Source organism: Pseudogymnoascus verrucosus, assembly GCF_001662655.1.
Source record: "Pseudogymnoascus verrucosus strain UAMH 10579 unplaced genomic scaffold scaffold_17, whole genome shotgun sequence".
Lineage (NCBI taxonomy): Eukaryota > Fungi > Ascomycota > Leotiomycetes > Thelebolales > Thelebolaceae > Pseudogymnoascus > Pseudogymnoascus verrucosus.
The window spans coordinates 190377-218171 of record NW_017263668.1 but is presented as its reverse complement, the minus strand read 5'-3'; the positions used below and the strand labels follow the sequence as shown (position 1 = coordinate 218171).

General features: G+C 52.7%; 10 protein-coding genes across 10 annotated transcripts; 8 read left to right on the top strand and 2 right to left on the bottom strand.

The window, feature by feature from the left end:
- VE01_04327 (uncharacterized protein) lies at nt 1-1389 on the top strand. The gene is made up of 2 exons (XM_018273802.2): nt 1-833; nt 901-1389. Exons 1-2 carry the CDS (start codon nt 308-310, stop codon nt 1200-1202), a joined length of 828 nt encoding a protein of 275 aa, XP_018131140.1. The 5' UTR covers nt 1-307; the 3' UTR covers nt 1203-1389.
- A 169-nt stretch (nt 1390-1558) lies between these two features.
- VE01_10772 (uncharacterized protein) lies at nt 1559-3031 on the top strand. The gene is made up of 5 exons (XM_018273801.2): nt 1559-1790; nt 1844-1949; nt 2002-2774; nt 2830-2912; nt 2962-3031. The coding sequence occupies exons 1-5, from the start codon at nt 1748-1750 to the stop codon at nt 2986-2988; spliced, it is 1032 nt and encodes a 343-aa protein (XP_018131139.2). The 5' UTR covers nt 1559-1747; the 3' UTR covers nt 2989-3031.
- Nucleotides 3032-5552, top strand: VE01_04326 (uncharacterized protein). Its single transcript, XM_059463607.1, has 2 exons — nt 3032-3510; nt 3568-5552. Coding segments are annotated over exons 1-2 (1731 nt in total). The 5' UTR covers nt 3032-3509; the 3' UTR covers nt 5298-5552.
- Nucleotides 5553-5695: 143 nt separating this feature from the next.
- VE01_04325 (uncharacterized protein) lies at nt 5696-6813 on the top strand. Its single transcript, XM_018273800.2, has one exon. It carries the CDS (start codon nt 6054-6056, stop codon nt 6750-6752), a length of 699 nt encoding a protein of 232 aa, XP_018131138.1. The 5' UTR covers nt 5696-6053; the 3' UTR covers nt 6753-6813.
- A 188-nt stretch (nt 6814-7001) lies between these two features.
- Nucleotides 7002-9612, top strand: VE01_04324 (uncharacterized protein). Its single transcript, XM_018273799.2, has one exon. It carries the CDS (start codon nt 7167-7169, stop codon nt 9570-9572), a length of 2406 nt encoding a protein of 801 aa, XP_018131137.1. The 5' UTR covers nt 7002-7166; the 3' UTR covers nt 9573-9612.
- Nucleotides 9613-10059: 447 nt separating this feature from the next.
- Nucleotides 10060-11381, top strand: VE01_04323 (uncharacterized protein). The gene is made up of 3 exons (XM_018273798.2): nt 10060-10380; nt 10432-11134; nt 11212-11381. The coding sequence occupies exons 1-2, from the start codon at nt 10196-10198 to the stop codon at nt 11051-11053; spliced, it is 807 nt and encodes a 268-aa protein (XP_018131144.1). The 5' UTR covers nt 10060-10195; the 3' UTR covers nt 11054-11134; nt 11212-11381.
- Nucleotides 11382-16493: 5112 nt separating this feature from the next.
- VE01_04322 (uncharacterized protein) lies at nt 16494-19385 on the top strand. The gene is made up of 3 exons (XM_018273797.2): nt 16494-16824; nt 16903-17097; nt 17165-19385. Exons 1-3 carry the CDS (start codon nt 16762-16764, stop codon nt 18854-18856), a joined length of 1950 nt encoding a protein of 649 aa, XP_018131143.1. The 5' UTR covers nt 16494-16761; the 3' UTR covers nt 18857-19385.
- An 83-nt stretch (nt 19386-19468) lies between these two features.
- Nucleotides 19469-20029, bottom strand: VE01_04321 (uncharacterized protein; the record flags this gene model as incomplete). Its single annotated transcript, XM_018273796.2, has 1 exon — nt 19469-20029. One exon carries the CDS (start codon nt 20027-20029, stop codon nt 19676-19678), a length of 354 nt encoding a protein of 117 aa, XP_018131142.1. The 3' UTR covers nt 19469-19675.
- Nucleotides 20030-21560: 1531 nt separating this feature from the next.
- On the bottom strand, nt 21561-23705 carry VE01_04320 (uncharacterized protein). The gene is made up of 3 exons (XM_018273795.2): nt 22772-23705; nt 22172-22714; nt 21561-22116 (listed from the first exon to the last, which is right to left on the bottom strand). The coding sequence occupies exons 1-3, from the start codon at nt 23015-23017 to the stop codon at nt 21604-21606; spliced, it is 1302 nt and encodes a 433-aa protein (XP_018131141.1). The 5' UTR covers nt 23018-23705; the 3' UTR covers nt 21561-21603.
- Nucleotides 23706-25875: 2170 nt separating this feature from the next.
- Nucleotides 25876-27795, top strand: VE01_04319 (uncharacterized protein; the record flags this gene model as incomplete). Its single annotated transcript, XM_018273794.1, has 4 exons — nt 25876-26746; nt 26807-27170; nt 27248-27680; nt 27790-27795. 4 exons carry the CDS (start codon nt 25876-25878, stop codon nt 27793-27795), a joined length of 1674 nt encoding a protein of 557 aa, XP_018131231.1.

Below are 27795 nucleotides of genomic sequence, written 5' to 3'. Positions count from 1 at the left end.
CTCGTATTGAGGGGATGATCATTGCCCTGCGTGGTGGGACGGGGATAGAATAGATGCTGCTGTCCGGTTACGAGGCTTGGGGGGGGAGGGGAGCTCGTTTGGGGACGAGGGGATTCGAGGTTTGGCCCGAAGGAGAATGTTTCGGTCGGTGGCCTGGTGATGGGAGGGTTTCCTATAAAGACGAGCTGCTTGTCCGGTGTTGAGGTGTTTTTTCCCTGCATCAAGCATTCAAAGTCTCATCTCAAGCATCAGTCTCTCTCACACACACACTCGCCGTCAAACAACCACCCAAACCACCACCTTCAAAATGCACTACTCCTTCATCCTCGCCCTCGCTGGCGCTACCTTTGCCGCTGCCGCCCCGGCCGTTAACTCAGCCCGCGCCGAAGGCACTTGGACTCTCCAGGGCTTCGTGCGCACCTGCAACGATAGCGCCAACACCTGTAACTACAAGTTCAAGATCAAGGACAACAACTCCGGCCGCGTCGACGCCTGCGACTTCGCCGATATCGCCGACAGCACCCGCAAGGCCCGCTGGAGTTCCCCCTCCAACTTGCACTGCGCGGCTAACTCACCCGTGTATGTCAACGTCGGGTACGACCAGCCTGGAAACTTCTTCGTGATTGTCCCAGTTAACCGCGAGACCTCGCTGAACGCCTTCTTTGGATACACAGCTGCTGAGCTCGCTGATGGCAAGGTTGTGACCCCAGATCACACTTCGCCTTCTCTGGTTGTCGGGACCTGGGAGAAGAAGAAGGCTGCCGGTGCAGCTGTTATCGGCCGCGATGCCGCAGCTAACCTTGGAGCCTGGACTGTTGAGGGACTTCACAGGAGTAAGTTCTAACCCCATCCCTTCAATCCTACTATGAAGCTGCTGGACAAAAGACTGACGCGCACCAGCCTGCCAAACCAGCAACATCGCTACCTGCAACTACTCCTTCCAGATCAACCAGAACGACGGTTCTGAGAAGACCAACTGCTACCTGACCCAGGAGGGTGCCCCAACCCAGAGCTTCTACACCGCCGTCTGCCAGAAGCAGGTCGACTGGGTCATCTCGTGGGGTTACAACGACCAGTATGGATATGCTGTTATGACTGTTGTCAATGTCCCAAAACAGGTTGATGCCTTCTTCGGATTCAACGATGTTAACCTCGTCACCGACTTCCCCAACATCGGCCCCAACCCAGTTTACGCTCTGTAAGCAATGATATGGCACACAAGCCATTTTGGCTTTGAAGGGAGATGAGAGAGATCTAATTTACATGATTTACTGTTCTGCATATGCGAGGATGGGCATTGGGGGTTCTTAGTTATGCTTTTAAGGTGTTTGCGAGGACATTAGAGGTGTCTGAATTAGTTAATGAAATTTACATTGGAATGATTATATTAATATTTTTTACTTTGTGGTGATTTTGGATGTGAGTGAAATGTGCTGGAGGAGGAGTGAGACAGTAGCCTGCTATCGTCCATGTGCCAGCAAAGTCATGTGGTCGCAAAGTCATGTACTTGGAAAGTCAGGTACGGAACTATAATGTGCAGGGGATGATTTATAAAGTTCTAAACTATGGACCCTGCTGATTTATACAGGCTGTGAGAATTATTGTAGTTTAATTTCTTTGATGATATGTTTGCTCTGGAACTTTTTGTGATGGTGTCGCTGCCTGTTTCGGCTCTTTAACAATATCGCGCCTATCGCGGCTGTGGCCAACGTCACCTCTAGACTCATCGTCCCCCTTAGCCGTGACAATGAGGTTTAAAACCTCGCTAAGGAATATAAAGACATTCTCTAGTAATTATGCTGTCCTGAATTTAGCTACGTACCTCTTCTGACGCGATTTCTAGAGTTAACGGCGTCTCTGGCGACCCTGGGGAAGATTGCCTGGGTCAGGCTGGACGATGAAAATGTGCGGTTCACTATAATCCCCGAGCAGGGATCACAGGTCTGGGCGTATGATTCCTCAAATCTACATAGCAGAGAGAGACAACTAATATGGATGCAGCTGTATCTCAATTGACTCTCTATTCTACGAGTACTCGGTCCAGTCGCGCATCGAGAACAACACCATCAATATCGAGCTTCCCCTGGCACCCCTCCAAACAGCCCTCAGATCCGCAGAAAACGCCACATCTGCATCTCTGCGCCTCACAAAGAGAGATGGTGATGCGATCCTCTCCCTGACAATCATAACCAACACCGTCAGCGCCGGGAACAGCAATGGCTTCCTCCGCAACCGCCGCGATGACGACCCCTTCGCCGACGACGACTTCCACGAAGAGAGTCTCGACGCCCGCAGTGCCGCCGAGCGTGAAACAATCGTCACCCAGGAAATCCCCATCCGTGTCCTCTCCCCCGAAGGCGTAGAAGGGATCCACGAGCCCAAAGTGCGCGACTCGGATGTGCATATCCTCCTCCCGCCGCTGCTGCAACTCAAAGCCATCTCGGACCGGTTCACAAAGCTCGCATTCGCGACGACGACCAATACAGCGGCGGCTGTGAATAGTACTGCTAATACGCCGAAGTTGGAGCTGAGCGCGAATATGCATGGGAGTTTGAAGCTGAGTATTACGACGGATGCGCTGAATATTGAGAGCGTGTGGAATGATTTGACGAATCCGGATTTGGAGCCGAATCAGATCGACGGGGATGTGGATGATTTGCCGACGGAGAAGATGAGGGCTGCGGGGCCGGATGCGTGGGCGACGGTGAGAATTGATGGGAAGGATTGGAGTCGGGTTCTTAGTGTGGGAAGGCTGGGTGGGAAGGTTATTGCTTGTATGTTGTTGTATGATGATGAATTGGAATGTATACTGACTTTGATATATTGCAGGTTTTGTGGACAACCATGCGTTGATCCTTTACGTATACCTGACGAACTATGAAGACCCCGGTGCAAAAGAATCCGTCCTCACGGTGAGTTTAACCTGGCATAAATGAGGATACTGTTTCTAACATCGCAAAGTATTATATCAGCTCATATGCCCGTTAATGTTTGGAGGATATTTGCAAAATGAGAGGAGTTGGGACAGCCATTAGCTTGGCATATAGGTTTGGCTGACTTCGAGGTGAATTCAGGAGTTATAGGCGAAACATTTTTGCTATTATAATTCAGATTTTCTCAAGAAGCAAGTAGATGGTACCGTTACTCTCCTGGCGTGCGCCTCTAATAGACCCCCTGAGCTACGCTTGAAGCGCCCGCCCCGGTTCTTTCCAACTCGATACAAATTCACCCACCTAGCCTCCGCGACCCACAGGCGCGAACCCAGGCGAGAGATATCTCAATCTCTGTTCTTTAAGATCCTCACATGAATCAATCACTGGTCTTCGTCGGTTAATTATCCGAACCCAGCCGTCTCACGCACCCTTCTCTTATCCCCTTTAATTCATTGGCATGGACCTGCCAAAATCAATCTTTATATCCACATCTTATACTACTCCAACTATTCTAGTTTGTTCTTACTACTAGTTCCTTTGTCCACGAGCAGCCTCAAAGCCTGCATCTACCTCAAGAGTGAGTTCTGAGTTTGGATTGATACCACTTTTCAATATGGCTAATGCCCCATCACAGTGCCACCAAAAAGATGCATCGAGGATGTTGATCTCGCAAACCGAGAGGCTGTAAAGCGGATCCGCAAGCTGACATTTCATGACGGAACAACCATTGACGGGTGCCTTGAAGCCTACTTGAAGCATCACGGCATCGACCCAGCAGTCGAATCTCTGAAACTCCAGCGTGGGCACAGAGATGCTGCCAGGTTCAGACAACGCATGGAGGCCGCCGCGGCAAAGACGTTGTACGAAGCTGCCGGACTAACAGAGCCCAGCCCGGATGATGAGAAGGTAAAAAAATCTTGGTATCTCGCGGATGATATGGATTCGGGGGAGGATGAAGAGCTCGTGGAGAAAATGGATTCGGACGTCGAGGATATGATAACAGGCGGCAGAGTGCAGACTAGGCAAGGGAAAAATCTCACCACGTCGGCACTGGGACGATCCGCCGTGTTCAATCCCACAGTATACTTCACTCCGTACTCGGCAACAAAGAGGGACGTGTTCGATAGAGTTATTCCGGGATTGGAAAGATACCAGCATCCATCCGAAGAGGAGAAAACAGCGTCAATTTTTAGAGCTAACGCGATCCTTGAGGCAGCCTTTAAGGCACACCCCCAAGAGATAATGCAACGCTTGAGCGACGTGGAGTTTATGACATTCGGAAAATCAAACGAGCTTAACTTCCCAAGTCCGGACAAGGAATCGGTCGATAGGTTCGGCAACGCCTCTTTCAACTTTACGACGGCCTTCCCGGCCACAACTCTGGACAAAACGATCAAAGGCTCCGTGATCAAGCTTAAAGCCCCTTCTGAAGATGGAACTACGAAGCTTCGAGTCATGAACGTCTCTGCCAGCCCCCTTTGGTCAGGAAGGACTGGGCTCCACACCCAGCCCGACAGAAGATGCAGGATGATACAACTCAATACGCTCTCACCTGAAGAGATCCACCTTGGAGATTACTACGCCCACGCATTCCACTCAGTCGCACCGCACCAGTTCGCGCGCTTTGCCGAGCTCCCGACCCTTGTGCAAGACCTGATATGGGAGTTTTCTTTCGAATCGCGCGTCGTCGAAATCCAATACGACCCAAAGTTCACGCGCATGTGGTCCCCAACGAAGTGGCCAGCGCAGAGCTTCGTATGCAAACAAAGCAATGCTGTTATGAGGCGCGTGTACGAGAGATCACCATTTGGCGACGCGACGGCCAGGAGGGGCCTTTTGTTCAACTTTGACGTCGACGTGCTATTTCTCACGTTCGAGAAGAGAGGCCAGGTTAACATGGAAGGGCAGATTCCGCTGCGCGTCAAGAAGCAGTCGAAAGTGGTGCTGGACTTTTTGCACTCACTCCCTCCAGCCCAGCTCCCGAAGATACGCCACCTGGGACTTGACCTGCAGACTTGGAGAATGATTGAGCACGACATGTACCAGCACCGGAGGAGAAGACACAAGATCCGTGGTCAAGAAAGGTTCGTCCTCCCGATTCTCACCGGATTGAGGAGCCTACGGATCATTGAGAACAACAATGTTGGGTGTTGGCGCATAAACAGACAGATGGGCTTTGAGGCGATGGCTCACGAGAACCTGGTGGCCCGGCAATGTCCGCCTATTGATCTGGCTTTGGACATGAATTCGGTGCGTTTTGATATTTCACAGTTGTTTCCCGGGCGCTCCCCACAGCCCGATGGTATACGTCTATGTTGGTGGAATGGCTCGGGGGTGATCTCCATGACGAGGGTGACTCGCTGAATGGCTTCGGCTTCATTATGAACGCAGAAGTGTTTACATTTGCAGCGGCTGGTTTACTTTGATTTGCCTATGATGGCCTATGTACCCATTACGATTCATAAGAACTTGACTTCTCTCGATATTACACGTTGTGGTATTCATCGAAATTTATATTCAGTCACTCAGTCACTCAGACCCAGCTATTCCGTACAGGCATACAGTCAGTTAATGCAGTCATTCAATACAGGCATTCAATACAGTCACACATTCATGAAATGAAGTCCAGCTCTTAAATTACATAATTGCTTTGTGAGACTCGTAACCCGCGAAGGTGAAAATGCAAGGCAGCCGCCCCCCAATACTTCAATGCTGCCAAGCTTCCGACACTCGAGCATTAATCGCCGTCACTACGCCATCCCGGTAATCACTGGTATTATGGACAGTATTAATTTAGGCTTCTGGGAGACACACGTACCAGATCTGTCACTACTGCGCCGAGTTGTGTGGTAGAACGTAAGTTTTAAGGTGGCATGTATCGGCTGGTGGGTTGACACCCACGTTGCTGCGCCCCAAGATTACTGTGGCTTTTTCGCAAAATCATCCTTAAGCGGCAAGTGTCTTTGATTCATACTCTACCTGTTGGCAAGGCTGAGAGCAAAGATAAGTCAATCAAAAATTATATAACATCGCAAGAATGCAGATAAATCGCCAGTAAGTCTTGTAATTATCTTCATACAAAGGTGGAACGAACAAGAGCTATCGCCCGCCAACTGTAATATGGCAGCAGAGGCCTCATCGACATTAAAAATGGAAGGCTCTTCTAGAGCTCCTATAGCGACATCAAGCACGTCTCCGGCGCCTGTGGAATCTACTGCTGTACCAGAGCGTGGCGAGCCGTTTCGAGAGTATAGGATCACGCATGCTTCGAATCACCGCGACTATCTCCTTCATATGTCAACACCCACATCTAAGTCAAAAATCACGCACTATGTTGGAAACTCCAACGCCATCGGGAAGCCCGCTGTGAAGCTTCGTCTGGGCGAGACAAAGGAAGGGCGTCTCCTTGGAGTGGCAATTTTCGTGCCCTTGTCGAACAACATTGACATTGGCTTCGGGGACGACCCTGAAAATTTGAGCACCACCTCTTGGGAAAGACTTGAGAATCTTTCGATCTCTTCCAACACTTATCGCCTGAAGATTGGACTCGGGGACAGTTCAAGGGCCGTTCTCTGGAAACGTACTCACAGCCCCGATGGGTCGTCGGAGGCGTCAATATTCTCCAAGATGTCTATGCTACACCTGAAGCTTATCGATGAGGCCACAGGCAAGTTGTTGGCAACATATACAAACCATATTGGCCTGAGCTGGAAGAACAAGGGGACGATTAGGATCTGGGAAGACACAGGTGATGAGGCGTGGATACAAACCGTGCTTTTGACGGCGCTGGCGCTTATTGAGAGAAATGTGAGAATGTAACTGTGTTTATTTAATCGTGCAAGCATTTGTTTCAGATCCTACTATTTATGAACAATCGTACATTCGTTTTTTACCATGGTGTATTTGAAATTCCGAGATTGATTTTGTGCTGTAATGCCAAGTTGATATTGGCAGGCGAGGCTGGAGTCTGTGGTTCGGCGAGGCTATAATAGTAGCGCACGGACCAAAAGGACCGCTGGGATAACGACAACATAACAGCTCCGTAGATTATAGCATCTATCCAGCTTACTTTGTTCCCAAGCTACCGTGGAACTCGCCCACATGGTTCATACGTGAAAGAAATCGAAATGCGCGGCCAATGCTATACTGAAATTTCCTCATAACCTAGACCGACAATTCGTGAACCCCCCACCACGTCCCACCAACCACTCGGCCCCCCTCGGCATCCAAGCCATGGCCTCTTCCACCCCCGACCTAAGCACGGCCACGGCCGCCGAAGTCTTCAAGCAGCCCCTCCCCACAGTCCGCCTGCTGCATCGCCAACTCCATACCTCCCTCGATGAGAAGAATGCGCGCCTGCGCACGCTCGTGGGCGGCTCGTACCGACAGCTGTTGGGCACGGCGGAGATGATCGTGGATATGCGGCGCGACATTGAGGTTGTGGAGACCAAGCTTGGGGGCGTGGCGGACGGATGCGGGATGGCTGTTGTTGGGCGCAGGGTTGATGCGCTGGGAAAACTGGGGGCGAGGGCGGGACATGGTGATGCGGAAAGGAGGCTGGGAAGGGCGGCGAGGGTTAAGGTGCTTGGGGGCTGTGTGATTGCCATTGGGCGGTTGCTGAGGGGCAGAGAGGGAGAAGTGAGGAAAGGAAGGCGACTGGTGACGACGGCGAAGACGTTGGTGCTTTCGAGACTATTGGCTAAGAGCTTGGGTGATGATGGGGAGGATGAGGACGAGGAGGAAGAAGCGGTGATTGCGGAGTTGAAGAGGAAACTCGGGTCCCTGCGACGACGTCTGCTGAGGACCATTGAAAGGGCAATGGAGAACCTGGATGGAGATAGGGAAGAGCTGGTGAACGCTCTGTGCGCGTACAGTCTGGCTACAAGCTCAGGCGCGAGGGATGTGGTGAGGCAATTCCTACACGTGAGAGGTGCGGCGATGTCGACTGCTCTTGACATCCAGGACGAGGGAGATCTGGGAGAAGGAGGAGTGCAAAAACATATTATACACGCGTTGGGATTACTGGCCAAGACCTTGGTTGATGTACAGGCATTAGTGCCGAGGAGGCTGGCTGATGCGCTTTTGAACTTGAAAGGAGATCATTTGCTGAAGGATGAGGGTGTCAGGGAACTGGAAGGCTTGCGACTGGATATATGCGAGAGGTGGTTTGGGGACGAAATCACATACTTCACGCCGTATATCCGGCACGACGATCTGGATGGCCCACAAGCAGTCGCAACGCTCAAGGGATGGGCAAAGAAGGCCTCTGAAGTATTCCTGGAAGGCTTTGAGAAGATATTAGATGCAGTCCAGAACTTCAGCGCTGTGGCTGAATTAAGGACTAAGGCCTTCGAGGAGTGGGTGGCCGAAGGAGGGAAGGCGAAGGGGTTTGATTCATCCGTGATGCTTGATGGATTAAGAAAGGTTGTTAATGAGCGAATGGTTGGAATACTGGAAGCCAGAGTTGACAAGCTGCATCTCGTCAACACCGAGGTCGAGGCAGCTTTGGGTGTCATTGCATCTGGAGGCGTAGAACGACAAGGAGGCTTATGGGATGCTAAGCTGCTGGAGATGGGGCTTGGCAACGGCGCTTTGGCGTTCAAGCAAGCAATTGTCAACAATGTCCATGGAAGGGATAACGCAGTCTCAAGGGTCGTCAAGTCGTACGAGGAATGGAAGCGTCTGGTAGACGAGGTAGCGACAGCAATTGACCAACTCAAGAAGCAGAAATGGAACGACGACCTAGACAGCCTAGAAGACGAAGACGTGCTCGAAGATAGGCAGAGGTCACTGAGCCAAGAAGATCCAGAACAGCTCCAGTCTCGCCTGAAGGCGAACTTGGAACAGGCTTTCATCACCTTCCACACCAAGCTGGAAGCTTCATTCAGCACCTACGAAAAGAGCGAGCATGTAGGCGATACCACAATATTCATCCTTCGCGTCCTCCGAGACTTACGCGCCGAGCTGCCCGAGCAAACGGATCTATCCTCATTCGGAGTCTCGCTTGTGCCGAAGATGCACCAGGCCCTCGCCACGAAGATCTCGTCCGAGACGGTGCCGGCATACCGGGCTGCTTTGCGGGCAAGAAAGCGCGTCGCAGGACGTGCGCTGTGGGAGGGAGAGCCGGAATTGCCGATTTACCCCTCGCCGCCGACTTTCAAGTTCCTGAACTCGGCGACAGTGGCCATGGCGGGTGTTGGACGGGACTTGTGGAGTCGGGCGGCTGTGGATGTGTTGAAGGGGTGTATGGGTGACGACCTGGGAAGCAATATGGCTGCAGATCTGAAGTCTGCGGAGAAGGAGACGCCGAAGACTAATGGCGATAGAGATAATGCTGATGATGAGACGACAGTTGAAAAGGCAGAGTCTGAGGACAAAGCTGTGGATAGTACTGCCGGTGATGTTGTCGATCCTGCCGTCGTTGCTAAAGATATTCTGGTGCAGACTTTATTCGACACCGTCGTTCTCCGGCTCTGTCTCTCGGTGCCTGGCACGCCTGGTTCTAAGGACAAGCTGGTTGATCTCGAGAAGTCTTTGACAAAACAAGTGGATTTGACGTCTTCATCGAACGAGAGGCTCACCAAGTCGGCCCAGGAATATTGGAAGAGGACGAGCTTGTTACTTGGACCTCTAGCTTAGTATCATAACACATTGTATTTCATCCATTATTTGTTCACCCCCCCCATGATTTTAGAGTTGTGAAGTGTCGCTTCAGCCTCTCGTGAAGTGTTTGCAGTCTGCAGTAACCCTACGAATTTTCTATAACCATAAAATCTAAGTGGACGTGGCTGACATTTCAGTCCCTACAGCTAGATATCCTTATCTATAGGACCCTTCTATGGAGATTCTACTATATTCCTGTCACTTCAGTCTCTCGTGAAGTGTTTGCAGTTTTCAGTAACCCTGTGAAATTTCTGTAACCATAAAATCTAAGTAGACGTGTTCAACATCTCAGTCCTTAAGCCAGACATCCTTATCTACAGGATCCTTATATCGAGATTGTAATTTCGGTCACTACTCTTAGCGATGTGACTTCAAAAACAAAAACCCGCGTTTCCACAGCACCGCTTGTTAGCTGGGTGCACTCTCAAAACAACCACACTTTCGATCCAAAATACCAGCTCTACTCATCCTCCCTTCTCAACACAACTCATTCGCCGCTAGACTTGGCCGTGTGATTTCTTAACAACAAAGAATTGTGTTTCCAGGACAAGTTCATCATACTCTATACTATCGATCCTAACTACTTCAAGCAGCAAAACATGGTTGAAACAATTGGGCCTACTGCTGCTGAAGCCCGCCAAGCAACCGATGAAGTCGAAGTCAGCAAGGAAGCCAGCAAAGCAGTCACTGGAGTAACTACTAGAGCAGTCGAAGTCAGCAAGGAGGCCACCGGAGCAGACACTACAACAGTCACCAAGAAGCCAGATGTGCTGTCCTGGTTATGGTAAGTTATTTTCAGCAATATATATCCTTACATTCAACTAAGAAGCTACAGGCTCCCCCATGAAGTCGTCTACGTGGTTGTTGGGCCTGAGGAACAAAGGTTTGGAATCCACAAAGATAAGCTGTGCTCTAGCTCGGCCTACTTCAGGGCGGCTTTTGAAGGCAGCTTTCAGGAGGCCGTTCGAGGCGAGGTGGTTCTAAAGGAAACAAGTGCTATGGCCTTTGGCATGATGATTGAATGGCTTTATGCTGGGAAAATCTCGGAGGAGCTGTGCACGGACAGTGATCTCTCGATTGCAGACAAGATGGTTAAAGACAAGCCTACGTTCTCTCAGCTGCTCGATGTTTGGATCCTCGCAGACTACCTGATAGCGCCCCAGTTACAGAATTTCGTTATCGACACGATGACATCAAGGATCATGAAAAGGCGTTTACCACCCGTCAAGGACTTCGTATATTTCTATGAACACACCCAAAGCGGCTCGCCGATGCGCAAGTTTTTGGTGGACTTGTGCATATGGCGCTATCGTGAAAAAGCCCCATTATATCGGACAGATGTTGCCTTCATGCCACGCGAGATGGCTGGAGATATCATGATGATGCTCGCTATGCGAGCTGAAAGGTCGACCAGAGGCCCTGCCTTTGCTGCCAGAAACTATTATGTTAAGGTTTAAGGCCTCCAACAACGATTCTGCGAACAGTGCCTTGTCGGGGGGTGTCTTAAGTGAAGAAGAGAGGAGGAGTCACTCTGCGAGGTATGCCCCTTTAGAAGCACTGATGCTCTGAAAGTTTGCCATCGTTAATTGAGAAAGGCTAACGAAACCGTGGAAAGCAACGACGAGAGAGCTAATATCACAAAGAAACTCAGTATCTTTTATCTAGCGGTAATAACATGAACTTTACTCGCTGAATACGACGTTGGCGGACCTGGAATGCAAGGGAATCAAGAAGACGGCAAGAAGAGAGAAGAGACTCAGCTACAGAATGAAACTTTATGACAGAAGAGCAATGGCAAACCTATGCTTTGATGATATCTTCAATCCTGGAAGCTGACGTTCTGATCCAAACCCTTCTGGATCTCAAACTGGTTTTCAATGTATCCCGCCGAGTGTTTCTGCCAAAGCAATACTTTCGTAGACCTAAATGCCATACATCATGCATCCTCGAAGTAGACCCCCCAACCACCAAGCCCTCCCATGTCCCCTCACCACCCCTCATCTGAGAAGTTAGAAATGACCTACTAATCCGCCGCGTCTCGAACCCCGCCACTAGGACGGCACGGGATACAGAGGGGCAAAGAGAAACCCGTAGCAAGGACCAGAGATCCCCCATCCACGAGGCAAATCAGGGGCAGGTCGAGGGGTATGAATCTCCATCTCAGTGCGGGGAAGTGAATCAACGGCAACACTAACACACGGCACGACCTCTTTCCCAAACACAAAGACGCGTTTCCAATGACCTGTATGATGCCCGACGTGGACGGGAATAAGCAAGTAAACTTAAGATCTACGTCTTAATCCCAACAATCCCGCCCATCCCAGCCTGTCCCAGCCTGTCCCAGCCTGTCCCAGCCTGTCCCAGCCCGCCCGTCCCACCACCAAATACCACACACACACATACGGCTACTTCCGACTAGTGAATCTCCCCTCACCACCACCGCCACCTCGCCCGTCCATCGCGCGGTCCAGCCATGGCATCCAATCCATCCGGCAAACAAAAATCCACCCAACGCCAATCCCCCCCGCATCATCACCAATCCTGCACGCCATCTGCCGGTCCCTCTCCCACTCCCCCACCACAAACACAAATACCTGCCGCCGATCGCACGCCACATCCAACGTACGACTCGCGTGAACCTACCTTGGTAACAAAACAGTAGCCACCCTCCCGTCCAGGAGGCACACACACACACCAAGTTTCGCAAACCATGCCCTATCCGGCGAAGGCCAGCAAGGGGTTCTCCCGCAGTTTGGCCGCATAAGGGCGCTGTTGTGCGACGGGAGGGAGGGACGGTGCAGTGTAGCTCTTACAGGAGTTACCAATGCCATGGGACGGATGCCTCGTCGGATGCACCAGCACGACTGCCCGGCGCGCGCGCACGGCCGCTGTGAGGCCGGTCCGGAATGGATGCGCAGGCCGTGCGGTGCAGGGCCGCGGCTGCGGTGACGGATGCCACGCGAGACCCTCGATTCGGGGCGCGCGGCGGGGACAACATGTAGTGTGCCGCTACTGCGTTGTGCTGAGTGCAGGGCAAAAGTCGGTGAGGGGGAGGGGAATAGGGGTCGGGAGAGTTGGTGTCGCGTTGCTGCGGGAGGGGGCGAAGGGGGAAGGCTTCTGGAAAGGAGGGGAGGTTCTATGTAAAGGGGGGGGTTATGGGTGTACGAGTAATGGGCATGTTGAGGGGTTGTCTCGGGTAAGTGGGAAGCCGAGTGTTTGTTTGCTCTGTGATGAGGAGATGGATATCGGTGCTACTGCTATGTTGTAGTGCTTACTCGGGCTACCTCTCGTGGAATTCCTGTGGCACGGCGTACAGCGGATGGATACAGGAGTAACGGGTTCTGCGCCGGGAGCGCCGATGGAGTGGGCGACACGCTGCCGCCATGATACGATGGGGTCGGTGACGGGGACACAGAGCGGGTAGGGACAGATTCTGCACATACCCATGAGATGCTCGGTGAGGGAACCCGCATAATTTCTCCGGTTGGCTTGAGAGGCTCATCATCAGTGAGTTCGTTGGGAACGTAGATATCAGTTTGGGGGCGTGAAAAGTCGCCACAGATGCGCCCGGGCGATGTGATACCGACAGCACAGAAGCTGCTTGCTCAAGGGGATTCGAGTGGCGAGGCCGGAGGATGTTTAGTGGTGTCCGTCCTGCCCTATTCCTTCAGGATCACGATGTCACCCCTTCTCGTATCGCGGTCTAGGCGGGAATGAAAAACGGTCTGTGCAACAAGCCACGATTAGTGTACAAAGTACGTACATTCGAAACAGGCACTCCACGATATTTTGTAAATTCCTCCTGGGGTCCGGATCGACACATTTCCCCCAGTCGCGGCAATCCCGCTTACATCATCCCTCCCAGCCCAGCGCCGCCGTCGCGAGAGATCGCCGAAAAAGATGAGCATCTAGGATTTTGTTGATCTTATAACGGATACAGTCACTCTGTGGGCTGGAGTTACCCAAGGTTACCAACCCGCTGTCTCATATCATCTGGGGATTTTCGCCCGTTGTTAACGCTGTGATGCCCCGCGCGCACTTGCATGTACTACTGTATGTACCGTCCAGTCTGAATGTGAGCACTGTAGTTGGCATTGGTGCGGTCTGGATTTCTGTGACGCTGCTCGCACGGCAGCTTGGCGGTGCGCACAGTGCGACGGCCCAACGCGCGCGGGACGGCTGGGGCAGGCAGCGGGCGAGACTGCTGGGGCGGGGGAGGCGTTGAGCGGGGTGCGCCGATCTATGTTCTGTTCTCCGTGGAGTCTTTGGGCGTGGTGTGGTGGTGTGGTGGCTTCGTTGAATCTCTGGGCATGGTGGCTTCGGGGTTTGGTCAGTCGGTCGGTCGGTCGGCAGGCCGGCTTTTGTCGGTGCTGGCGCCGGGTGATCATATTACCAGGACTGCTCTGATATAGCACCTCTATGCAGTATGCAGTCGCTGTTATTGTATTGCTGTGTCTGTCTGCAAGGAATGGACAGACAGGTCAGATAGAGTGACGGAAGCAGTGCCGTGCGGCGGGGCTAATGCGAAGGACATAGGATGAAGTGAGACATCGATCAGCGATGAGATGGGGATAGGAAGCTGAGAACAGACTCTGTGCGCCTGCCAAGCCGTCGAAGTTGGCATGGTCGGCCCCTTGGTGCACTCACTAGCACTCACTAACCTAGCTGTGCAGTGTGTTGTGGAGGTGGTTGAGCAGCTTCGGCTTCTGTTCCTGAGCTAGGCGGCGCTACTGCGTTGTCGAGCCAGGGGTGCAGCCAGGGCAGCCAGGGGAGATCAGGTACGCGAGGAGGGACGAGCTGAGACTGGTCTCGGTTTGTGTTTTTTGATAGATGCAGTTACTCCTGCATGCACTGTGTCTGCACACAACCCTGTGTCCACTATATCGTCACGACGGAATATCTGAGCTAAACCGATTCCTGCAAAGATGCCCCGGTCCAGTTTAAACATAGCCACGGATGAAAGCACCCGGCGGCTGGCTTGGGGGGGTCACGCAGCACACAAACTGGGGGGTCCTCGTCATCTCCCGATTCAAGGCCCTTGTTCATTCGGGTAGATTTACTGAACCCGGACAACAGACAGCTGGGACCTGACGGAAGGAGCAAGCTATACCCAGGCAAATTAGAGCTATTCCCAGATACAGCGGCCACGATGAGTGATTGATATTTCTGATTATCGATCGCGACATGTCGGGTGTGAGCGCTTGAAGTGGGGTGGAGACGAGTTATAGTCGGATTTGTGTTCAATAGTCCGCACCGCGCCGTACCTTGCAGCGCTGCGCTGCGGGACCTGACCCGCCCGCGGCCACGTTCGCAGATCTGGCTCGGGCGGTGGCTGCAACAGTTACCTGAGCACTATGTGTGGCACAGTGGAGTACTGTGGTGGACTGTGGATGTGTGCGGTAAGAGGTCTCAATCTGGGCGGTTTCGTGAGGGGCGTGGCGCGGTTCACGATAGTTACGATAGTGCGGTGCTGGCGGCACCGGATATATTGGATAGTGTCGGGACTAGTGGGCGCCGGACAGGGTGAAGCTGAGCTCTTGATGGCATTTTGGGTGAGACCCTGTGGGGATGGGTCAGAGCAGGAGCTTGGGCGCACGCGGGGGACGGAGATTGCTGGGCTAGAATGCAGGTATAGAGTGGTACTCTGAGGTACGAGTATCAGGTGGCCCCCCCTTCGGTGGGATGCTGGATGAGGGAGGAGAGGAGGGATGGAGGGGTAATTGGGGAAGGTAGGGGGAGAGTACTCTACTACTTCAAAAGTAGAGTACTTCGGATACTGGAGAGTACCTTGAGAAGCGCTGTTGGATTGTGAGACTCTGGGTGGGAGTGAGGGGGAGAATAAGACGGTGAGGCAAGTGGTGATGGCGCGGAGCGGATAGGAGAGAGAAGGGGAAGGGTGACTTGGGATGAGGAATGAGGAATCATCTTCAAGCACTTCGCACATGCACGCCCAGGGCCAAGGCAGGTAGGAGAATCCCCAATGGACAGGACAAACCAAGTACGATCCTGCCTCTCCTGTCAAGATCCAGATCGACTCTGCATGCGTTCGCCAGGCACGGCAGGTACGGTGCGACGCAACTGCAGTCGACAGCACCTGCCTGCACTCGACAGCAGAGGACCGGAGGCGTGTTGGTGGCTGCACTGCATGTCTTAAAGTATGACATGTACTCCATCCTGTGCATATGGTGCAGCAAAGGACAGGATCACTTGGGAGGGATTGTTCCTGATCTGGTGATATTTTTGCCATTTTCCTCGACCCGGTGCTCGGACTCTCGAGGGTTTGGGTAGTTGAGACATTATTCCCTACATGAGTCTGTTAGTGTGCATGTACGAGGAAGTGTGTGGGATGGGATGGTGGGGGGAGGGGGGGGGGGTGGGGAGGAGGGGAGAGAAGGAGGAGGAGGAGGAGGAGAGTGGGATGTGTGTATGGGATGTGCGTATGGATGCGATGATGTATGGACCAGAATGAAGTTTGTATATCTGTTTGTCTGTCTGTTTGTATGAGTGTCTGTTTGTATGAGTATGATGCTGCTGGCGGTGATGTTTGCACAGCACATACTCCCTAATACATACTATCTGAACTATACTTACAGTAATATAGATACCATGCACCTCCTTGCCTCAATCCCGCGGTAGTTACATAGTCCTCCATGCTTCCATACACTACACTCTACTCTCTAATTACTATATAGGGTAGTATGTACTTTAACCTCGCCGGCCATAGATCCCTTGGTATTCTATGTACCTTTACATACAATTTTATATGATTATGTACTTATCCTCGTAGTAAAATTGTGTTCTTCCGTTGATTACTACACCACCCTCCCTCCCTCCCTCCCTCCGTTTGCTCGCCGCGCCCCGCTAGACAGAACACCGATCGACAATCGCTCTTTCCCCCTTCACCCTTCCCACCCTCGCCTTCGCCTTCAACTTCTCAACTCTCTCTACTTATTCTTCTCCACCACCAATTCTACTTTCTGCACTCTCATTCCTTCTACTTGTTGTTTGCTCTTTGAGTTACTCACAACCCCCCCGACTGCTCTCTCCGAGACCATGTTTCCATTCTAGGCAAACCTTCGAGACAAGCAGCGAAACTTCTTTATCTTCGCTGTAATCCGCCTCCCCTGGCCTCACTGTCCGACCCAGCGAACCCGCCCGCGCAATCATGGAAGGCTATCTTCTCGTGCCTCCCGAACGGTCCGCCATAATAGGCCGCGCTGTGTGGAAGGTATGTTTCTATGAGCTACAGGCTTTCTACCTACCCTACCCATCACCTTAACATCAATGCTAATTCTTTGTCGCCCAGCCTCGCTACGTCGTCCTCGGAACCAATGGCCCGAGGCATCCCATGGCCCCGAAACCCTCCCTGCCACGCTCGACCTCAGCAAGCAAACTCCATGCCGCGCGCCAGGGCCTCAAGGCCACCTCTGTCTTCCAGAGTTCCGATGACCTCGCGCGCTTCGATCAGGACCAGCTCTGGCTCACTGTGACTAAACAGAAGGTACGCCAGACACTATAACCCGAACCCGCTCGTCCGCGCGGGGCATACCGCTAACTCGTATATATAGGGCGACTCGGAGATCATATCGCAGAACCTTCTCTCATCGATACGCAGCTGCGAAATCCAGAGCATCCAGTTCCGCAAGCCAGGTCCGGCTGTCCCGACGCTCATCCTGACCTTCGAGCTCGATGCGGCGGCAGAGCGCATGCGTAAGCGCCGCTCGAGTCGCTCCGGACAGCTGACTTCGCCGTCGAGCACGTTTCCGAACTCACTCCTTTTCCGCCCGATGCCCGATGAGCGCTTTAATATCTACGATTGGCAGGTGACGATCGCGCCGCGCATCCGCCCGACCACAGCAGAACGCGGAGATGCGTCGTCGAACGACTCGGCATCCCTCTTCGCCTTCGTCAACCCCTTTGCCAATTCACAGAAGCCATCCGAGCGCCCTACAATATCCAACCCCATCCCACAACCAGAGCCATTCCTCCACCATCGCACCTCGACCAAAGACCACCGACGCCCCCCGAAATCAATTAGTCTGATCTCGCCCTCTCCTTCCTTACGCTCGCGGCATAGCGACCTCTCCTCTCCAGCCTCGTCTTTCTCACCATCCGGGCCCCTGCCTATCCAGCACCCCCCTCTCCCCTCACCAGCCTCGACACTCAACCACGACGGCGACCTAATTTCCGGCTGGACTTCCGCCCAAGGTCGATCCTCGGCCCTCTCACACTACACACACGCTTCCACCCCGCCCACCGCTCCTCGGGAAACAATCCTTGACCGCGCCTTCTCTATGCGCTATATTCCCGGTGCCGCCGATGCACCTCCTCCATCCGAAGAGGGCAAGCTGAGCAGCATCGAGCGCTTTGAGGCCCTAATGCGCGACCACGAAGCGCGCAAGAACCGCCCCGCCGCACCCACGCATAACCGCAACGAAAGTGTAGCAGAGTGGGACATCGACGAAGCCTCCGAGTCAGATGATTCCGATATCGACCCCACCGCCCCAAATCCTCGCGCACAGAATGCGCGCCGCGTCGATACTCCCGAAGACGACCCTATGGCGTGGAGCATGCATACCATCTCCGCGCCTACGCAGCGCGCGCTCGGCTATGTCTCGGGTCGCACCACGCCGGCCACGGGACGTCCGGGGAGCGCCCGGAGCGAGAACCACCCGCCTATGCCAACTATGAGGGCCCGTCCTGGTGGAGGGGGACGCGCGAGACCGGCGAGTCTGAGTTTGGCAGGGATGGGAACAAGGATTATTCCTCCTGCACCGAGGACTGTTGATACTGCCGAGGAAGAGGAAGATGAGGAAGAAGAGGAAGAAGAGGAAGAAGAAGAGGAGGAGGAGGCAGATGAAGAGGATGAGGAAGACGACGACGAGGAAGTTGACCTCGACTCCACCGCCTTCCCACAACCCCCCAGCAGCCCCTTACCACGCTCCCGTACCGCCCCGCCCACGCGACCCCCACTATACCACCGCCATAGCAGTGCGAGCTCCTTCCTGCCCGTGCAGACGAACGTCTCCAGCGCAGCGGCCAGCTCGCGAAATAGCCACAACAGCGACGCCAGCTCAGGCTTCGGACTTCCGGAGGCTGAAACAGTGCTGGGGCGCGGCTTGAGCCAGGCGAGGCTGAGTGGACTGGTTAGGGGGACGCGGCCGGGGGTGCTGCAGAGGGGTGTGAGTGAGGATACGAGATGTGGTGGTGGGTGGAGAGGGAATGGGATGTTGGGTGGGATGGAGGGGGGTTTCATGTGATTCCCTCTCTTGATGATTCCCCCTATTGATCCTCCACATCGCCGCCGGACACGCTTGTGATTAGCGGTTGAGATTATGGGTGGATTTGTTTTTGCTTGAGCCTTTTTTTGCTTCCTTTCTTGCATGGCTTGGTTTGATGATGTGATGATGATTCGATTTGATTGATACCGGCAGAAGCTGGTTAGGGAGGTTTACTGATTCTGATATGATGCATGGATGGGCGTGTAGGATATACCACCGCCTCCGTACCTTCTAGGGTGGGGGGTTGGACCGCGACTTGTGCATTTTTTTTGTATTTGGAGTTTCAGGGGAGGGAAGTGGGATGGGAGATAGGGGACGGCAGCATATATGTCGAGAGAGTGTGTAATGTGTTTTTGATTTACTGGCATAGTACGAGATGTCGGCGCCGTGATGGAGGCGCATGCTGTATGTAGACGATTTAGGGGCCGAGATGGCCTGCCTGCATGGGGGTAGCCTGGAGCGAATATGATGAGATGAGATACCATAAATCATTATTACTTTTGTCCACGTTTATGTTTTCACTTCCATGCTAGAGTTACTGAGAGATCACACATGCGCATTTTTAGATCATAATTGGTTGATGCGCGGTAAGTTCCTATGAAGCCCCTATGCCAATGATAGATCCTGTGACACTATAATAAACAGACAGCCAGCGAAATTAATAGCCCCCTATTCAGACTTTGTTCCCCGGACTCTACTTTACTCCGAAAAAGCAAAAGTAGTAACCGGCAAACACAAGTCTCAAACCTAGCACCTCACACGACGACTGGTGGCGACCAGTAAGTTATTTCCTAACTACTACTGTATAGGGCTCAATCTTAAAAGCTCCTTCCAGTCTGCTCGCATCATTACTTCATCGAAGTCTAAATAGCGTGCATTTTGTCCTTCAAACGCCTCGACAACAGGAATAGTACCATATCTGACATGTCGCCATTTCTCAGGCCGAGTAGACAAGCCTATTTGATCAGTCCACGTTTCGTCCGCTGGACGTCCGTCACCAAGGTCCTTCCACCAAGTGATGAAGAGGCCAATTCCGCGACCCCGAAGCTTGCGCGCGCCTACGAGCACTGTCGTCCGGCAATAGTTGCAGTCGATGAACTTTGGCTGCGATCTGCCGGTCCCGCTGAGTGCTTCGGTTTGTTCTAGTTTCATTGTGGTAGAAAAACGTTCGGTCTTGGCCCCAATGTGGTGGCAAAACGACCCTAGTGTGTGTTCACGGTCGTCGAGGGGAGGATGCTGGAGGATGTAGGTTACCTGGATACGTATGAGTAGAGACCCTGCAGTCGCGATGCGATAGTGCACGTTATGTTGCGAAGCGATTCCACTACTGCTAGTGATCTGGTGGTTGTAGGTGGTGCGATTCGGGATAGTAGTTCATCGCATTGGTGCCCATGCCGGTGCATCGCCATGATTGTGTAGAAGATTGGGGGTGAGAATGAAGACACAATATAACGCGTAGATAGGTCCCAACTCTTTCTGCAAACTGACGTGGCGGAAGCACCGCAGCCGATATAAATCGGAATGAGGCGTGCACAATCGGCACATAGAAGGCGGGAGGGGAAATTGACGATTGGATCATGTGAAGCGTCGGCGAGTAGTAGCTCAAGGAGAGCGAGAATCTCTGTGCGAGAGGAACGGAGGGCGCTTAGATATTGTGTCCCTGCCGCAAGGCGGATGCAGAGGCATGTGGAGGCAAAGGAGGCGGCCCCAGATGGAGGGAGAAAGGAGGCGATGTGCTGAATTATCTCAGTGGGGAGCATGGTGATAGGTGATAGGTGGCGAGTTAAGAGATGGCGGCCGCGGTAACTGGTGACCGGCGGGGGTGTGCATGGCGAAGGCAAGGGCGAAGGCAAGGGCGAGGAGGAGGACGAGAGCAAGCACGAAGGTGGGAGTTGCGAGGAGGGGAAGTATAGACTCCATTCATGCAAAATCAAGGACATGAAAGATGAGCCATCAACGGAAGAGGGGGGGACGATGAATGTGAAGTTAGATAAAGAGCTGAGTTGTCCATGAACCAGGCCATGTTGTTAGGAACCAGCTCATATTGTCAAAAACTGCTGTCAGGAACCAGCTCATGGTGGAACCATTTGCTTGCTTAAGGGTCTCGATCCTCGTTCAACTCTACTCTATGGCGGTTGCGGCGCTATAGTATTTGAGTGCCTAGGACAACCCACGGTAAAGATAACCGCCCTGATATAGTCCAAACGCGACAGTGTCTCAAACTTCTTGCCCCGAAAATCAAAGTATTCATTTGCTTCATCGAACTCCACGCGCGTCGTTTGCCCCTAAAAAATGGTTTAAACGTTTATGAATCGGACTAGGGGGGGAGGTGGTTCTCAGCTTCTACGTAGGAGTTGGTGAGTTTTCCCACTTTTCGTGTGCCGTTTTGATTACTGGACTTGTCCGTTTGGGGTGTTAGGCACCGGATAGGAAGGGAGGGTAATAATGTCCGTAGACGCAGAGGCATTCGTGAGCGCCTGGAAGGCCCTCGCCAAAGAAGCGGCGCTATGGAGGTAGTTAGGGTTCGTGGGGGTACGTGATGAAAAGGGGAGGCTGATAGTATCTATAGACACCTCCGCATTCGTGAGCGCCTAGGAGCTCTCTGCAAAGAAGCATCAATGTGGAGAGCTGGGTTGCGGAGCCGAATATAGTTTAAATTTATTCATTTGTATTTCGTAGATTTGGCTTATCCAAGAATTAAGGTCGCACCTTCCTCAGAACCCCCATCAAGCGCTATCAAACTTGATTTCGAGGAACGACTGCAGCGCTGGCACTCTCCCAATATTAACAAGCTTGAACCGGCTATCCGCCCTCGCCAACAAGTCAATCCACTGCTCCTCCGACCGCTCCTTGGCGTTCTGCACGACCATCATCTGCAAGTCAATGCTGTGCATCACCCTCACTACCGATGGTGGGAGCGGCGCCCCAGGTGGCGGCAACACGATCTCGCAGAGGATGATTCTGTTTCCGGGAACCAGGGTCGGGAGCAGATTCCTTAGGATCTTGATGGCGTACGGGTCGGAGTAGTCGTGGAGGACATGGCGCAGGAAGTAGACGTCGGCCTTGGTGGTCTGTGGCGTGAAGAAGTCGTGCGGTTGGAAGGAGACTTGGTCTTTGATTTCGGTGGGAAGGGCTGCCTGGAAGGCGGGCTCCAACGCGCCGAAGTCCTGAACAATAAACTTCAGGGAGGGGAATTTCTTGGCGATGGCGATGGAGCAGTGACCGACGGAGCCGCCGACCTGGAGCGTGTTTGTTAGTTTGGTTTAGAAGCTGCAGATTGGAATGAGGGCTTACATCGGCAACGGTTGCTTCGCCAAGGGAGGCCCAGCCGAAGCCTGTGGCTAGGATCATGTCCTGGTCATTTTTGTGGCCACTGACCCAGACCATAGCCTCTGCGAACCTGCGCATCCTGTAGCCCTTCTGCTCACCCTCACCATCGTTCTCAAGGAATGTCCAGAGATTATCCTTGGGGTGCTTAGTAAAGTAATCGAACGCAAGACTAGTTGCTGTTTCAGTCGGCTCGTCGGTCTCGCCGTACTTGTCGTATGCTTCGAGGAACTTGGTGGTCGCGATTTCTTCGAAGTTGTGCAAGATCCACGACCTGCTCAGCGGCTCCCTGACAATGATGGACGACAAGGCCGTGTGGCCAACGTATCCCGCACGTGGCTCCTCGAACAAGTTGTTCGTCATGCTATGGCGAAGTAGGCGCGTTACTCGGTCGGTGCTGAGACCAACTTTCTTTGCCACGGCTTCAAAGGTAATGGGCTTATCGAGAGGGATGGCCTCTGCGATTCCAAAGCGCACAACGGCGTGCAGGGTCATCTGATCGAATTTTGTCTTGCATAGAGATTAGGGAAACTCAATGATATCATAGCAACGCTGGGGGGGTAATACATTCGTTGAGCGCTCCAGCATTATTTCCTTTGGACCAAGTGCCAGATCATGGATCAACTTTGACGTCTTGATAAGGGCCGCCCTGGCACCTTGAATCTCCAGGTTTGCTGGATCGAATGGGGCATCGATCAAAGCATCTTTATCGAGGGACAATCCCGAGAGCTTGTTAGCTTCAAGATGGTCTTGAAGAACTTTGGCATGGGCCGACAGCTCAGCAGCGAGCTTTGTGAGATCCTGTGTAGACATGATTTAAGTATCCAGAGAGAAATAGCTGATCTAGAACATTATGGAGGGGTCCAAAGCTTGTATTTATGCGTCCCCCACGTATACTCTAACTCTGGGACCATTGCTCCCCGAGGTGCTCTCACGGGGAAGGATGCGCGGCCCTAAGGCCCACCATAAGCTTAGTAGTGCCACCTAGCCAGCGGGATGAGGTATTAGACGCCTTCAGGATTCACCGCCAATTGAGTGGCTGAAGCTGAAGCTGAAGCTTGGTAGGTAGTATCCAACAGGGTCACATTCGTAGGGCTAGCCGGAGGATCACTAACCCCTCATCTACTAACCTGGAGGTGTAAGGTGGCGATTAGCAACTGTTGTGCTCACTGTTCCGGCTAGACGCCCTCCACGTCCCGGCAGTTCAAGTACAAGCCTTGGTTAACGCTTGCTCTTATCACTAGACTATAAAATAGTAACGTCTACGATCCCTCGTATTTTACGAATATTTCACGTGTTCGGAACAGAGTCGTTGTGGTTGGTATAGATTCGGACCTCCTATAACCGACCCCGCGTCGCTATGACCGAATTGACTGACAAGGTCAGCGAACTACAACTATAAACTGGGCTGAGTAAGAGCTAGCATGTCAGGATATCTAGAATTGGAAACTTAATTGGTAATCATGACAAAGAATCGTGGAACTTAACATGCTCAATAAAGGGAACTCGTCAGAAAGGAGCCGAGTTTAGCGCCTACATACGTACATTTTTTGGAAGTTACGATGTTTGACTGCGATGTTTGACTGGTGGAGTTTACGAGCTGCGTCGCGCAACTTCACCAGCCACAGTTCCTAACGACTGTGCTGCACTATCCTTGCAACCTTACGTAAGCCGATTGAGCCACACTTCAAACCATAATTTGATAACGACGGTCGTCACTCTCTATAACATTCAGATTCACAGAGCCTTGTGAGAGACGATAGCTTTATAGAGTCTGTGAAGCTATCGCCTCTCACCACTTATCAAATGTGGGTCGTTAAAGGGTAATATTCCTAGTGTCCAAGCGTGTTTCCAATTCTATCCAATTCTCATTATACAAACTCAGCTATCCAACACAGTAGCTCACCACATGCATTAGCTATCATAAATGTTCCGGCCCAGTCGCGAATAAGTCATATTCGCGAATGGGCCGGCCCAGCCACGAATTTCCCCATACAAATTTTGGCATTCGTGACTGGGCCGACCCACACTGGCCCAGTCGCGAATAAAAATGCCTTCTTTAAACAAAACTTAATATAACTTATTAATAAGTGCTTTAATAGATTTATATATATAGGGAGATATGTAATTTAGACACTTCTCTACAACTTTGCTTCCTTAGAATTTTTAATATTACTTAAAATTTAGATGATTTAAGTGTAACTAAAGGAACCCTTAAAAGCTATAAAAGGTACTATATAAGCATAAAGTCTACTATATTTTTCAAAATTAAAGCCTAAAAGACAAACTGTATATAGTAGATAATATATATCTTATATCTTATAAAGTTCTATCTATATGCTGTTGAGTTATATGATAATATGTGTGTTAATCGCGACTGGCACATTCGCGGTTGGGCCGGAACATATACTATTGAACTTGGAAATGGTGGCTGCCCTTGTGCGTGTGATTATGTTAGATGGTGGTGCGAACGTTGTATGTTTAGTCTCAGAAGTGCTAGGATCGAGATCGTTGACGGCGCTGCCGAGTTCCCATTGGAGCTATTCGGGCTTTATACCGGTTCTGTTCAGTACGATTCACAGGTATCTTATTGTCAAAGCTCGCGAACGCACTTCTTTGCTGCACGATTAACAACAATAGCGCTTAGCGCTTACCGCATCCTCACCATCTCACCTCCTCCCCAGGACCAGGCCCGCGGCGCCTCAGGTCGGGAGGCGGAAGCGGAAGCGGAGGCGGGGGCGGGGAGCGGATGTATGGGCGGCTGTAAGCCCGCCCTTTCCTTTGGAGATGCTAGAGGGGGGCGGGCGGGGGGATGACTGTATCTGTGTTTTGTGGGTGTGGCTGTGCTTTTTGGTTGCTGGTGGGGGGGTTGGTTGGGAGAGGGTGTGTAAAAAGGAGGGATATGTGGTGGGCGAATGTGAAGACGGGAGCTATGGTGATGGTAGAGGGGCTCTTGCTGTTTTATGAGGGGTTGTTGTTGTTGTGGGAAGGCGCGAAGGGGCGCTCTTGCCGTTTTTTTACTGGTATTTGTGATGATGGGAAGGCACGAGGGGGGATGGGGGGGGGTTGGGATTCTTTCCTTCCGTCTATATAGCTGTATTGGACGCGCCTGCCGTTTGTGCGTTGGTGTTTGTCTGTGGGATGCACTTTCCTTCTGCGTGGAATTGGTATGAGGTTTATGGGATGCTCTTGCCTTTCATGTCCTGCGTGCACTGGTCTTTCATGACCGGACGCGCCTGCCTTTTATGCTAGACGCACTGGCTTCATAAAGTTGGCAAGAGCTACTGTCATCGTGCCTGCCGTACGTAGGGAAGTAGTATGGGGCTTCAATGGGGTGTGATTGCCTTTCATGCTTCAACGTGCTTGCCGTCTACGTCTGGATGCTTCCCCGGACGTGCCTTCCTTTATAGTAGACTTGCCAGATTCACAAAGGCGGCAGTCGCCACCATCTCGCAGCTTCCTTCCTTACAGAACCAACGTGAAGCCCGAGCAGGACAATGCTGCCTTTCAGCCAGACTCCAGCTTCACAAAGCTGGCAGTCACCACCTCCTTCGCGGCTTCCCAATGAGCCTCCCCCCCACACCACGGAATCTAAATGATCCAGACCCCGCCACAAAACCCACGATGCCATCTCCTACTACCTCCCGACAACAGGGGCCGAGATACACCAAATGGCGCCAGAACGACCCTCGAAATTGGTCAAGCTCAGACTACCCAGCGGCGACCCCCTCAGCCCCCCAAGGATAGTTCTTCCTGGCATAGAAGAAGACGAGGAAGAGTGGGCGCTCCCTCCCCGCGCGTCGCGGCAAGCCGACATCCCTACCTTGAGGGCCCCAGAGCAACCCCCCGCGTTTCCGTTCCAGGGGGCGAATGAGATCTCACCAGGGACGTACGGCCAGTTGCGCCCGCAGCAAGGGATTGCGCCGCTACAGACGAGGAATTTGCTCCGTGTCCGTGATATTATTCCGCGGTGGGATTATGGACGGGCTGCTGCGGGAGAGAGGCTGGGGCCGCTGCAATATGATTGGGAAGAGGAGGAGGAGGGCGTGGAGCCTTGGCCTGATATTGCTCCGTTCCAGGGGCCGGCGGAGGGATCGCTGGCTGGGTGGATCGCAATGTACGGGGAGAGAATTGGCGAGATACTCGATCGTGTGCCACCGCGGCCGGCAGTAGACGAGGCTGGTCCCCCTCTACCAGACTTCTTCGACCCAATATTGCTCGAACCGTCTGTTGAAATTCAGCATATACCCCTTCTCATCGAGACTTTTAAACCCGTCGACCCACCCGCCTCTCTCACCCTCCCAGTCGTGATACCACGCCCCAGGCTATTCTACCGCGTCCAACACTCTGCTGCTATCGACCAGCACGGCAATGAGACTTATCCCCCCTCACGAACACGCGATAGCACTGCCCTCGGCCTGAGCGCGGAAACCATCTTACCTCTATGCCTGGAGCGGCGCATCAATAAGACGAATCTGGAGCGCGCGCTTGACCCGATGAATGTTCAGCCCACAAGCTTAGTCGCGCTATATTCGAATTACGGTGAGTTGACCGGCCCCGGTAGGCTCTCCAGTGACGGACCGGGTTGACAGGGACGTCCAGGAGCTGCAATGTTTGATTTCGAGATGCACCACCAGATGGAGTGCGCAGATGTGTATATTGCGCACATCGCGACAGAGACGTTCAGATACGGCTTCGTCCCAGTGATGGTTAATCTTCCGGGCTTGAACGAGGCGCAGGAGGTGGATCTGCCGGCGCTGGGACTTGAAGAGCCGCGAGTGCACCTATTCTCTGTGCTGTCGTGCTTGGAGCTGCTGGGGATCGAGACGGAGATGTCGGTTGATGGCGTCTGGTTTGCGATTGATTCGGTGCCGGCGCAGTTTATTAAACGTAGAGAGGCAAGGGGGGTTCCGCTGGATTGGGCATGGAGAAATTCGAGGTGGGCTAGACCCGGGGCTGGGCAACCGTGGGAGGAGTGGGGGGAGGAGGGGATGGCGTGGAAGTTGTGGAGGACAGACCCCCTCTTTATGAAGACATGCCTAGTCCCGACTATCCGCATGCGCTGTCGATAGCTGTTGGTGAGGACAGTCACTCTTCTGGCGAAGACATGCCTCCCCCCAATCTGCCTTACGCACTGTCGATACCTGCAGATGAGGAGGAACGTAATAGGTCGAGAAGCGCGTCGTCATTTGTGGATGATGAGACACCGGATAATGCGAGGAGCGCGTCAATACTGGTAAATGAGACCCCCAATACGACGAGGAGCCCGGAGGTGCCAAGGGCATCACAAGCAAGCGCTGGTCCTAGTGCGGCGCGAAATTCGGGGGCCAGTATTGCGAGGGTAACAGAGCCATTGGAGGAGAATGAAAAAGACGAAGGTGGAGATGAAAACGCAGATGAGAACACATGGGAGATAGAACTGACGGATCTAATCAACGAAGAGCTGGGAACCATTATGGGTGGTGCAGGAGATGTGGTAGATGCTCCTGAGATCCCATCTCTTAGGTATCCGCCACCCGGGCAAGGGGGGCTGTTTATTTATGTTCCGGCCCAACCGCGAATGTGCCAGTCGCGATTAATCAAAGTTATAA

Coding starts and splice junctions, on each gene's coding strand:
- VE01_04322 (XM_018273797.2), top strand. CDS start 16,762: ATGGAAGGCTATCTTCTCGTGCCTCCCGAACGGTCCGCCATAATAGGC. Junction 16,825..16,902: donor TAGGCCGCGCTGTGTGGAAG/GTATGTTTCTAT, acceptor TTTGTCGCCCAG/CCTCGCTACGTCGTCCTCGG. Junction 17,098..17,164: donor TCACTGTGACTAAACAGAAG/GTACGCCAGACA, acceptor TCGTATATATAG/GGCGACTCGGAGATCATATC.
- VE01_04323 (XM_018273798.2), top strand. CDS start 10,196: ATGGTTGAAACAATTGGGCCTACTGCTGCTGAAGCCCGCCAAGCAACC. Junction 10,381..10,431: donor GATGTGCTGTCCTGGTTATG/GTAAGTTATTTT, acceptor AAGAAGCTACAG/GCTCCCCCATGAAGTCGTCT.
- VE01_04327 (XM_018273802.2), top strand. CDS start 308: ATGCACTACTCCTTCATCCTCGCCCTCGCTGGCGCTACCTTTGCCGCT. Junction 834..900: donor TGTTGAGGGACTTCACAGGA/GTAAGTTCTAAC, acceptor GACGCGCACCAG/CCTGCCAAACCAGCAACATC.
- VE01_04325 (XM_018273800.2), top strand. CDS start 6,054: ATGGCAGCAGAGGCCTCATCGACATTAAAAATGGAAGGCTCTTCTAGA.
- VE01_04324 (XM_018273799.2), top strand. CDS start 7,167: ATGGCCTCTTCCACCCCCGACCTAAGCACGGCCACGGCCGCCGAAGTC.
- VE01_10772 (XM_018273801.2), top strand. CDS start 1,748: ATGAGGTTTAAAACCTCGCTAAGGAATATAAAGACATTCTCTA. Junction 1,791..1,843: donor GAATATAAAGACATTCTCTA/GTAATTATGCTG, acceptor CGCGATTTCTAG/AGTTAACGGCGTCTCTGGCG. Junction 2,775..2,829: donor GGGTGGGAAGGTTATTGCTT/GTATGTTGTTGT, acceptor GATATATTGCAG/GTTTTGTGGACAACCATGCG.
- VE01_04320 (XM_018273795.2), bottom strand. CDS start 23,017: ATGTCTACACAGGATCTCACAAAGCTCGCTGCTGAGCTGTCGGCCCAT. Junction 22,715..22,771: donor TGCTGGAGCGCTCAACGAAT/GTATTACCCCCC, acceptor TCTCTATGCAAG/ACAAAATTCGATCAGATGAC. Junction 22,117..22,171: donor GCGAAGCAACCGTTGCCGAT/GTAAGCCCTCAT, acceptor AACACGCTCCAG/GTCGGCGGCTCCGTCGGTCA.